Source organism: Pelmatolapia mariae, linkage group LG12 (genome assembly GCF_036321145.2).
Source record: "Pelmatolapia mariae isolate MD_Pm_ZW linkage group LG12, Pm_UMD_F_2, whole genome shotgun sequence".
Taxonomy (NCBI): Eukaryota; Metazoa; Chordata; class Actinopteri; order Cichliformes; family Cichlidae; genus Pelmatolapia; species Pelmatolapia mariae.
Window position 1 is genome coordinate 32,155,165 of NC_086237.1, and position 12,499 is coordinate 32,167,663.

At 37.1% G+C, this 12,499-nt stretch overlaps 1 protein-coding gene across 1 annotated transcript; it reads right to left on the reverse strand.

Moving 5' to 3' along the window:
• Positions 1–8,742: 8,742 nt before the first annotated feature.
• Positions 8,743–11,895, reverse strand: LOC134639361 (granzyme A-like). Its single transcript, XM_063490524.1, has 5 exons — positions 11,832–11,895; positions 11,431–11,572; positions 10,544–10,676; positions 9,023–9,286; positions 8,743–8,901 (listed from the first exon to the last, which is right to left on the reverse strand). The coding sequence occupies exons 1-5, from the start codon at positions 11,893–11,895 to the stop codon at positions 8,743–8,745; spliced, it is 762 nt and encodes a 253-aa protein (XP_063346594.1).
• Between the last annotated feature and the right edge of the window lie 604 nt (positions 11,896–12,499).

Sequence of the window (12,499 nt, forward strand, 5' to 3'; positions counted from 1 at the left end):
AAAATGTTAAATTTTGTTTTGTTTGCAGACGATACAAATTTTTATTGTTCTGGAGAAAACTTGAAAGAATTGGCTAAAATTATGGTTATTGAAATGAAAAAAATGGTTTGATGTAAGTAAGTTATCGCTGAATTTGGAAAAAACAAAGTTTATGATATTCGGAAACCGTGTAAAGGAGGAAGAGATAGTATTATCTATAGAGGGAGTATTAACTGAAAGAGTGACAGAATTCCATTTTCTGGGTGTAATAGTGGATGACAAGTTAACATGGAAATCTCATATTGAACATGTTAAAAAAAAGTTGGCTAAAGGTATTTATATCCTGGGTACTGTAAGATATATATTAGATTACAAGACAATGAGAATATTATATTTTTCATTGTTTCTACCCTATCTGAGTTATTGTGTTGAAGTATGGGGGTATACATATGTGACTAATATGAAACCATTATATTCATTACAGAAGAGAGCGCTTCGAATTATGCATAATGTTAAATATAGAGAATACACTAATAATTTGTTTATAAAGTCGAAATTATTAAAACTAGAAGATATAGTGAAATTACAGACATTAATTATTATGTTTAGGGCAAAAAATAAAACACTACCTCTTAAGTTACAAAGTTTATTTGTATTGTGTTCAGAAAATGGGGACGGCAGAAGGAAGTTTTATTTTAAGAATCGGTTTGGTCGAACCACACAAAGGCAAATGTGTCCAACAGTCATAGGCATAAGAAACTGGAATTCTCTCAATGATCATCTTAAGTGTTGTACAAATGTTTCTCAATTTAAAATCTGCTATAAGAATAAAATAATAAACCAGTATGAAGAAGTTGGAAATAACAGAATTTAATTGTAGAAAAAATTATCATTTTAGTGTGATATTTAGTGGTATTGCTCATTGTTGAGTATGTTGTTCTGTTTGGTTTGTTTTGTTTTGTTATGTGCAGAATATTGTCAGAGTGTAATTTTGGTTGCCTACTTGTATTGTCACAGATAGGGGGCAGGTGTCAATAAGAATTTATTCTTCTTCCTGCTCCTTTTCATGCATGGAAACAGTGTTACTTTAATTGAAAGGAAGGTTGTGTATGGGAAATTAATTACTGCTGTACCATGTGTGAAACAAAATAAATAAATAAATAAATAAATATTTTTTCACTCTTTTTGGAAGAATTGGTAGTTTATTTAAAACCATTGGATTCCTAGCACAAATTGGCTTATCTATTGCCAATGATAACTCATGATATTTTGGTTTCTGTTAGCTTGCTCCAATCTTTATGGACACTGCACATTTAACAGTAGCCCTCTCATGATTTGTCCTCTCCACTGCAGCAACCTAAGGCAGGTAAAATTTGCAACAATCATTAATAGGACTGATCCCTTAATTACAGTTTTAGCCTTGGACACAGTCACTGTAATAGCTGATGTATTATTGTTTGGCCTTTTAGCTGAGAGTACACAGATGTGGAAGTACCTGATGCACCTGCAAAGAGAAGCCAGTTCAAAAGTGCTTCAAGCCTGCATTCTTTCTGATGGATCAAAATAATGACTGCGGAAAAGTTACATGGTCCTGCTCTTTGTCGCCAACCATTATAGTCTTAGTGTTGCCGTGTTCTCTTTGCTATTTTCTATTTTTTTTAAATGTCATCAAATCTGAATTTCCCTTCTTCCAAATAACTGACATATGAAATATTTAGGACATATTTAGGACTTGTTTGTGCAATTCCATCAGAGATGGGGACTAACTTACAAGTAACACGTTACTGTAATCCGATTACTTTTTTCAAGTAACGAGTAATGTAGGGGATTACTATTGCAAAAAAGGTAATTAGATTACTGTTACTTTCCTGTAAGCACGCTGTGTTAGTGCGTTACTTAACCATTATGATTTTATTTGTGAGTGTCTTATGACAATGATGTAAGCCTATGCAATGTCCGTGGCAGCAACAGACATGTGTAGATCACCAATGGATAATTGGTGATCTAAGCCGATTATCCATTGCGGGAGAGAGTATGACCATGCAGCGATTAAAGCGTGGACGTACTGACATTACTTTGAGTTTGATTCTGTAAAAAGTGACAAAAACATACACTCGTACTCTCTGCATGGGAAGAAAACTTCGTTCTACAGCGAAAGATTAAACTCCAAATCTGAGCAAGCACCTAGCCAGCCACCGCGGGAATGTGAAATTCACAGAGAAACCCTTGGATCCTCCCATTGACATGACAGCTGCGGCACCGGGCAAACCTCCGACTGCTCCACTCCTGCTAAACAGGTGAAAATAGATTTAAGAGCGACAGGACTTACTGCCGCTGAATCTTTGATTTTATTTATTTTTGTTGTGTTTTACTTGCATCTATTTGAAAGAGTGAGTGTAAACACAAAACATGATTTTATTTTACATACTGGAATATGCAGAAAATAGGTTTAAATGTTAAACAATTTTTTCAAGTCAAAGACAGTTGCATATAATTTAATTTTTGCTTAATGCAATGTGCAAAGAGTTAAAAGATTAAAACTCAAAACAATTTTTAGAAAGAGACTTTCCATTTGATTCAATTTTATATGATGGACCATGCATTAAAAATAGAATTGGGCTGAAAGGTCTATTGCTTTATTATTTATTCAGGTTGTGTATCATGTTTTTCAAATGTAACTAAGTAACTAATTACTTTTGAAAATATGTAATCAGTAAAGAAATGGAATTACTTTATTGGAGACGGAATCAGTAATTAGTAACTAATTACTTTTTTCAAGTAACTTGACCAACACTGGTCCCCATCCAGCCACTAGACACTTACTTCCTGCTGGAGGGTCACTGACAGTGTTGCTCAACTGGAGGAATTTCACTGTCTTTATATTTTACTGAGAACCCAAAAGAAAAAAACGTTTTGATATTTAGATTTTTGGATTAATATTTTCTTCTCCCCCCCCCCTATTGATCCCAGTTATTGGTTGTTGCTCTCCTGCTGCAATCAGGTGATTTGAGTTTTTGTGTCCAACTAGGAAAATATATTGATATATTTTTTAAAATCCTTATTTAACCAGAAAAAAATTAATTGAGATTAAAAAATCCCTTTTACAAGGATGTCCTGGCTAAGATGAGAAGCAACACAGTGTGCAAAGTGCAAAACAAGCCAAACTGGGTAAAGGGATAAGAGATTCCAAATTCAACCTGAGCTGCAGATCATTCCAAGACGTCATGCCGAAATAAGACATACGCAGCTTTCCTGACTCTGTGTTTGCAAGGGGCACTTTAAACCGCAGCCAGCTACTGGCTCTGAGATGGTAGGTGATCTGGAGGGCAATGAACTTCATGTAAATATATGATAGGAATTTTCTTAGAATGGGTTTGTATATAAAAATATACCAAAGCTCCATCCTTCGACTACAGAGTGAAGTAAATCCAGCAAGGGTATACAAAGTGCAATGATGTCTCATTACCTTTAGTTTTATTGCCCAAAAGAATGAGAGCAGAATGGTAAAGTGGAGACTGCATCCAGGACAGAAACTGCTGCACAGACGGCATGCTAATGCTAAGGCAGTCAAGAACCAGAGTAACTTTAAGGCTGAGTGAATGCCACCAGCAAACTGAACTGCAACGAGTAACAAACTGATGAGCAGTCAGTCTGCAGCCTTTCTACCTGTTTCATAAGTAGAATCACTGTAGTGATGCTTTAAAATCTCCTTTTGCTGTTTTTTTTTAATTTTTGTTTTTTGTTGTGTGTTGCTTTGTGTTCTACTCGGAGAGGCCTTGTGTAATACTAAGAAAAAGATATGCGTGCCAAAGTCCATTATGGATAATAAGTATAGTATGGGCTATGGGATTCGGTTAACTCAACTTCCATACAGGACACCAGACTGTGAAAGGAATCATCTTTCCATGGCAGTCTGATTGCATAGTCAGAGTTCTCACTTTCCAGAGTACGTTACTCTTTCACCCCTTGTCAGAGACATCAGGATAACTTGGTACATTGATGGGCTGCCTTATCTTGAAGAATCTGTCTCAACTTAGTGAACTGGCCATAATTAGGATCCAGTAACTTTGGATATTAGGTTATATAAGTCATGTGGTGACCACAGATATGTTGACAAACAATTCCGTTTCAGAACATTTGTCTCAACTACCCTCTCCAGTGCAAGAATTCCAAGGAAAGAAGGCCATCCCTGAAAAGACCAAAATATCACCATATTAGCAGTCAATAAGGGGAAGTGCACTATTGTTTTAAACTGATTATCACACTAAGATTACTACACTCCTCAGTGACAACAATGCCTTCTTTGTGAAGCCTTAAGGCAAGATCCCACAACCAACTACAAAAATAGAGTCATCAGTTACATATAACAGCCAATGACTGCCCTACATTCCACCTTCTGTACCCAGGAAATGCTATACCCTGTATGTACAGACTTCCGAATTTCCACGAAGAAGGAGTCTCACTCAAACTCATCGTTAGCAGTATAAACTCAGCCACCTACAAAATGTCTAACTATCCTCGCCACCATCCTAGCTCCCCTTGTGGGGAACACAACACCATTACATCAAAAACTCTACTGACTTCACCAACAAGGTCCAAAACTTTACACTGGAAACCATAGAAAGCTGAAACCATAGCCTCCTTTGATGTGGTCTCCCTTTTCATTTGTATCCGTACAACCGAGGTAGTGGAAACTGTCAGAAAACAATTACAGCTCCTTAGAAAAGAGAAACAACTTTACCACTGGTCAGATTTGCACACTTAGGCCTTACCACCACATGAAGGTCATGCATAAGTTCAGTAATGAAGATCTATGGTCTCACATCTGGCTAAAACAAAGCTTCACATCACTTCCAGTTTCTGATGCTGCTGATTGTGACATCATGACATCGTTGGGCAGTTCTCTCCGGCCAACCTGCCCATTGTGTCCGTGTGTGTTCTGCGTTTTTCTGTTTCCCCTCTTTTTCCTTCTCCGTGTTTGTTTACACTCGCGCTCCCGGATGTTTTGGACATGGAGCGACCTCTCCTCTCAGAAGTGTTCCAGCGCGGGAGGCAGCCCCACCTGCACCTCGTCAAGCTATCACCAGCTGTGCTGATTACCTTCTCCATGAGCATCCTATTTAGCAGTACGACTGAGCTTCAGTCAACGGTGGATTATTGAGTTTACCCTCATTAGTATGGCCCTGTTTCTCAGTGTTTTTGAACCCTGCTTGTTGTGAATACCTATGCCGACGTGTGTATGTTTGTTGTGTTGCCAGGGATCAAGAGCGGAGCGTTTTTCTTCACTTGGATGGAGATTGGGAGCACGAGAGGGAAGTGAGTGTTGGAGCCACAGGTAAGAGACAGATACGTCGATGACACCTGGGTCAAAATCAAAACCCAAGAAGTAGAAGCCTGTACTGTTCACATGAACTTAGTGGATAAAAAGGTCAGACACCAACTAGGGAGAAACAGAGTGAGAAACGGAACAAAATTGTCATCCCTTAAGTAGCAGATTTATCAGAGGAACTCAAAAGAATTTTCTCCAAGGACGACATCCCAGTGCCCAGCTACACTGTCATGGATTGGACGTATTATAGTTGTTTAGAAGTGTCACTACCACCTAGTGGTAACTAAGCAGAACATCTTTTTTGAAGAGGAAGTTGTCTACAGGAAGTAGCGTGCTCAATTGCTTCAGTGGAAAATTGTGATTCTGATGGCAATCTATGCAATCCTGGTGTTAAAGTCCACAATATCGGCTTCGTCCGTAAGGTCTTATACATTTAATGTGTATTAAGTTTTAATACTATTTTGAGTTAAATTATTTGGAGGCAAGTAGACGCTTGTATTTTCAGCAGATGCTTCATTTGTGGTTATGTATCTTTTACTAGAGCAATGTTATTCTCTCAGTGTAATGGAACATACTTTTATTGTGCATTTTGTATTCCTTTTCTTTGTACAGTTTTACAAAAACAAGAGAGAGAATTTATTTTCATCACTAAATCCTGCCAATCACAACAAGCGGCCTATTTCTTGGAGGATAAGGTGCTGGAAGTAAAGAATGTTAAGCTAGCTGTATAGCTGAAATAACGATGCCTGCAACAAACTTTAGTGAGGACGGCATATACACCTTCAGACATAAACTGCTTCATCCCAAGGACAAAACTCCCCAACACAACTAGTGCAACAAGGAGTGCTTAGACCTCTTCACTAGAAAAACCAAACAGCCACTCCATAAAGGCATGGCACAACATAGGACAGCCACCTTGACAGGACAAGACTCAGCTGTACATCTGCATCTGAAAGATAAATGCCACTCTTTCGAGGGTACCAGTCTTCCTATTGTGGACAGATAAGACAGATGGTTTAAAAGAGGCCATCTATGTCTAATGTGAACAACAACAGAGGACATAGCTTATGACACCATCTGTCTGCCACCTGCAGTGCTGTTCTGACATCCCTTCGCAGGTGTCTCAACCCCCACTCACATCTTGCATCAGGTGGCTCAATGAGTCACATGATAGGGTGAAGCAAGTTCTCACAATGGTTTTAAATAAAACTCCTAGTGATAAAGAACCACGCCTTTCTTCACACCTTGGCTCATGTGGTGAGGCATATGATCATTACTGGTTCAACAACCCTCTTGAGGAACTCCCACTAGGGACTAAATACCTGGGACTCTCCACCATTTGGTTTTAGAACTGAAGAAGCTTCTCAGATGAAAGGTGAAATGTCTTTAAGAAACTTAGAGAAATCCAGATGCTTTCTTTCCAAGCTCCTTAGACTACCTTGACCTGCATGACTGAGAACCTACACAGACATATTTCCAGTCTATGTAGGTCATCTCATTAGATTATGTAATTTTTAGTTACAGTATCATCTTTTGGGATCCTAGTCTCATCGGTCAGTTATGTCTCCATATCCTGTCACTGTGTCAAGTATAAACTTACTCCTGGTCTCAGTGATTGCGACTTCCTGTTTCATTCAGCCTTGTTCACTTGAGTTGGTGAAGCCCCAGTTGGGATAAGTAGATGTTTTAATTACACTGTGTTAGAAATTTTCCAAGCAGAATATTTCTTTATATCTCTCTTTTATCAGAGCAGTGGGTCCCTGACTGCACTGAAAACCACAGTAATGCACAAGCAAGTGAGTTTAAAGAATGCAGGTTAACCATGAAAATCAGTGAGTTAGCTAAACAGAAAAATGGAAACTGATGCGTCATCATTTCAAAGCCTGTGGTCAAATGTTCACATTTATCATAAATAATAAGCATTGTGCACAGTGGATGGAAATATGTAGGAAGGTAACTGATACTTTCATCTACACTTGTAACCACAAAAACTTTAAAATAATAAATAAGAATTTGTGGAGGTAAACAGGTCAGTTGTGTTTAGTGCAGCATATTTTGGAACAGTCTTATATTCTTGTTGGCATTACTGTAATTGTCTTTTGAAGAAAACCATCCTTCCATTTTCTTCCACTTAAATTTAAAGCTTTTATAGGGCAAGAGGCGGGGTACACCCTGGACAAGTCACCTGCCTGTCACAGGGCTAATGCAGAGAGTCAGACAGCCATTCACACTCACATTCACACCTATGCCCAATTTAGAATCACCAGTTAACCCAACCCCAATAACTGCATGTCTTTGGACTGTGGGAGCAACCTCGAGTACCTGGAGAGAACTCATGCAAACACAGGGAGAGCATGCAAACCCCACACAGAAAGACCTTGGCAAGATCGTGGATTCAAATCCAGGACCTTCTTGCTGTGAGGCAGCAGTGATAACTACAGCATGACCTTATTTTTGATTTTTTTTTTTTCCTTGAAGGAAGAAAAAAATCCTTGAAAGAATGAAAATCAAAGATATTAAGTATCTTAGGCATCAAAGTCAGGCTGTAATTACCACTTTTCCTCTGTTTATATTTATGCATAAAGATATGCTATAAGCTATTCACAAGCTATACTAAAGATGACACTTCTATTTAATTGCAGTGCAAACAGCAAAAGAAAGAGAGAAGGAAACATGTCTTTTTCATTGATGCTTGTAGCTTTAATAGTAATATAAATGACAGTGCTCAAAGAATTTTTTAGTAGTTTTTTTTTTTTAAGCACAAATAGAATGAGAAATGAAATAAACAAAATAGCATACTTAGTGTGCTTAGGAATTTATCTTTGTCAAAGAAATGTTTACAGGTCTCAATTTCAGTTTACATGAAATGTTGCTTTTTTGTTGCTTCACTTTTATGGGTTTTGTGTGCATTTAAAGAAATAATTTTTCTGTAGTTTTACTGCAGCAGTGGCATTCATCTGCAGCAACCAGGAACACTCATGCTTGGGAGTACTTGTTGTTTGAAAAAAAAAAATACTTCAAGGAATAACAATTTTTATGTATGGTTATTCACAAACTATCACAGTCACTGTGTCCATTTTTGTATGCAAAAGGGACCAAATTTTCCAGAGGAACCCACCCGAGGGATTAATAAAGTTTTATCTAATCTAAAAAATGTGTTAAGGAGGTCAGTGCAATCAATGTTTGCCACTGTTATCTGTCTTAAGTTCCCTCAGTGAAAAGGCCAAATCATGAGAGGGCCAGTATCATATATATGTAGAGTGTTTCAAAATTAAAGAAAGTGGAAAGTAAAACATAAAATGTAGAATCAATGAGCTGTTACAATAGAAAATAATAAGGGGTCTATGGTGATAGCTGTTGCAGATTTGACAAGAAACATCCTAAAAAAGGTTCCCTTCTTGCTTAGCTCATATAGATTGATGCCTGCGGATTCATCATATTTCAGATAACTTCATTGTATTTTTGATCCAGGAGAGTTGTTTCTCTGAGACAAAGGAAAAGACTGGACTTTTCATGGAGCCACAATTCTTTGGTCCAAATGAAGTGACCCCAACCAGCGCTCCATTACACAGCAGTGGACCTCCAGAATCCCCCTGTAGGAATAAATACATGATAGTCTTTCTTTGACTGACTTACAGGTGTGAAAATGCCAAAAAACAAGTTGCTGAGCTCAATGGCTTTTCAAGAAGAAAACAATGCATTATTGATACTTACCATACATGTATCACCCTCATCTAAACCATCATGACCTGCACATATCATGTTACTGGTGATGACAGGGTGATGGTTGTAATAAGAGTCGCATGTCTGTCTGCTGAACACAGTCACATTGGCAGACAGGAGAACATCTGATGTTTGGTTGTTTTCAGTTTGTCCCCATCCAGCCACCATACACTTGCTTCCAGGTAGAGGGTCTCTGACGATTTTGCCCAGCTGAAGGGGTTTCACTGTGTTGGTTAGAATCGCTGGTTTCTTAAGCTGAAAGAGAATTACATGGAAATATTACATATTGATAATGACTGTTTATATTTGACCTTTACAGAGTTGGTCATAAAGTAAATATTCATGCAGCACTGTGCTAAAGTCTTGAACCACAACTCATTTATTTATATATTTTGTGTTGTAAATGGAAAATAGGTGGCATAACTTATTGAAATGTCTAAATATATATATATACACAAAAATACATTATATATTAATGTGAATAATTTTACTTTTACCTTTTGTCCTCCTAGTAATACCCAGCAATTAATTTTTGTCCTCTGCCAGAGACATGAGCCTAAAACTGCACTTTCAATCACCATTTATGCAATCTATATGACTCCTGTTGTAGTTGAATAGGACATCTTGAACTTTTCATTGATGCCGCATTTATGGGGGCTGGACTAATGGAGCACATGGACTTTCTTTCAAAAATGATGGAAATTGCAGTTTCCATATTGTATGGTGAAAAGGGAGGTGAAGTGACATTTTTTTGCAGATATTATAATTCTGTTGCTTAACATTTAATTTTTTTCTTCAATTTCAGGGCCTTTGATTTAGTTGGATTTCAGAAATGCACAGTAATTTAATGACTTCCAGCACAAAACTTTTATTTATTGTTCTTTGTAGTGGACAGCAGGACGTACCTCATATTTTCAACCAATGTCCATACTTCAGGAAATAGAGGATGATGGAGAAAAAGAGAAAGAAACTATGGAAGGGGAATCTGTCTTCCTACTGTCAGGGGTAGAGGTGGAGGAGAAAGACCAAACATCAGAGCAGGGAGGTGAAAGCTCAGAGGACACATCAGCTTTCGAGGAGCCTGAGGATGGAACTTAATAACCCATAATAACAGAAGCGATTTACTGCAGGTCTCTGACATTTTTAGAAATTACGATATCCACAATGAACTCTGCCTGTTGTCATTTTGCTCCTTCTCAGGCTCCTCAAAAGCTGGTATGTCCTCCTGAACTTTCACCTTGTTGCTCTAATGTCTGGCCCTCCTCCACCTCATTCTCTGACAGCTCTAAATATGACTCTGCTTCATCATTTTGTGATCTAACAAGACCTTATGTCCACTTCAAGGGACAGAAGATAAATTAATAACAATAAAAAAGATACAACATGTTTCTTTGAAACAAAATACCAAAATTATCTAAAAATAAAATCTAATGAGTATAAGTATTTTTCTTCTGGGTTTCAGGAGGGTATCTTTTGCTTCACTTGGTATTGATCAGTGAATTATCAGCTTACTTTGAACAACATGAGGTCATTGACCTTGGTTACTCTGTCATAGCCAGGATGAGGAAATCGTTTCTCAACGACTCTCCAAGAATCAACTTCCGATTTCCTGATGGAGTGCGCTCCCAGGATCACTAGAGTCATACTGTAAACAAAAAGAGTTCACGTATATAAAATGGTAATAGGTCAGGAGTGTGTAAAACAATCATAAAATAATCATAGTAATCATGTGCAAGATTTTAACTGTGCTGTTATTGAGCCTTAAATGAATTTCAAGATATTTTCCCACAGCTGAATGAAAATTTCAACATTAAAAAACGTTTTAGATTATGAAATCTATTACATATTTCATGTGTATGTAGCTGTGATTTCTGTTATTCTTTAACTGAGTGCAATTTTGTCTCTCAGACAATGACTATGGCAAAAAAAAAAATACTCTGTGAAGATACAACATAAAATAAAATGGACAATTTATAAATAAAAATGAACAATAACTTTTTCCCAGTGTAGTAAATGTTGTATATTCATCCTCTCCAATCATTAAGCAGTTTTACATTAATAATTATAATAAAGCGTTTTATAAGATGAGAAAAGATTCTGGGCAAAATAAACTGACATAGTTTAGTATCAACTTTCTTGTTCCAGTTCTGAAGCAAGTGTAACATAAAATACCTTTAAATAAGATTATTTGTATGTTTGTTATTTAAAAGGCACCTTTTATATATTTTTATGTATGTTTTGAAGGCTGGATTAGAAAAAAGATTGTTTCTTGGAGTCTAATGAACCTCTGTTTTCATTAATGTGCAAAGCTGTCAGATCAAGTCATGACTTACAGACTTTTCCTGCATAAATATTGCAATATTTTCTTTTGAAAGTTTAAGAAAAGTAACCGTTCCTACTCAGTGCAGTGGGCAGCTGTCAGGACCCATTGTGGATGTATTAATGTCCCGCCACACGAAGATCGTCCACCTTCCACATAAGCCATGAAAGGCAGTGAGTGTGGCTCGACTTCTTTCCCTCCAACAATCTCAGAACCATGACCTAAAGCAAAAAGAAAATATCCAGTCACATAGCAAAATCAGCCCATGATCAAATTAAGAACAGATGAGTGAAACGAACACCCTGTGACAACTGCTTTATAATACATATCTCGTGTGTGTTTTACACATCATATGTAATACATTTAATACATGTAATACAGTAATACATGTTTCTCACATTAAATTTTAATTGTTTCCAAGACCGACAAAATATTTTATTTTAAAAATACATTTAAAATAAAATAGAAGAAATTACTTGCCTGGCTGGATGATGAAGAGAAACATGCATGAGACGAAAACACTGAAATTCCTCAGGCAGGACATTTCTTTTTTTGTTTGATCAGATGTTGAATGTTGAAACTCACTTTGATGCTCCGCTTTATATGTTGAGCTGCAAGGATGTGGTATGACCACAGAATTAATGAGTCAGCAAAATGAACACATGCACACAAATGGTTAATAATGTGTGGTCAAGTGTATATATACACACACACACACACACACACACACACACAGACACTGTGTAACAATAATTTGGTTACAAGAAGTAAATATTTACTATTTAGAGAGAGGCAATATTAAGCCAGAACTATGTCAGGAGCTTGCTGATGGCTACCAAAACCATCTGGTCAAGGTAGGGCATCTGCATATATTTAAGTCTGTATGTTTATTTTTGACCTCATCTTGATTAGAAAAAATGAACCCAACTTAACCAATGGAAAACAAAAATTCAGAGAAATTGTTAAAGCATCCAAATTTATCAGACAGAACATTTCTTCTTATCTTTTGTTTATCAGGTGTTGAATGCACTGAAACCCAATGTTGTGCAATGCTTTTTATGTTGAACTCAAAAGATTAGATGTAACCATGAGTCAGCAAAACAGAGTCATGGGAACGGATGCATTCTGATAAGCTTGTGGTCAAATTT

What these genes read in the sequence shown, in the direction of transcription:
- LOC134639361 (XM_063490524.1), bottom strand. Translation starts at nt 11,895, where the DNA reads ATGTCCTGCCTGAGGAATTTCAGTGTTTTCGTCTCATGCATGTTTCTC. An exon ending in ACAGCTGCCCACTGCACTGA is followed by an intron (nt 10,677 to 11,430) that starts GTAGGAACGGTT and finishes TTTTGTTTACAG; the next exon opens with TATGACTCTAGTGATCCTGG. An exon ending in ATGAGGGTGATACATGTATG is followed by an intron (nt 8,902 to 9,022) that starts GTAAGTATCAAT and finishes TTATTCCTACAG; the next exon opens with GGGGATTCTGGAGGTCCACT.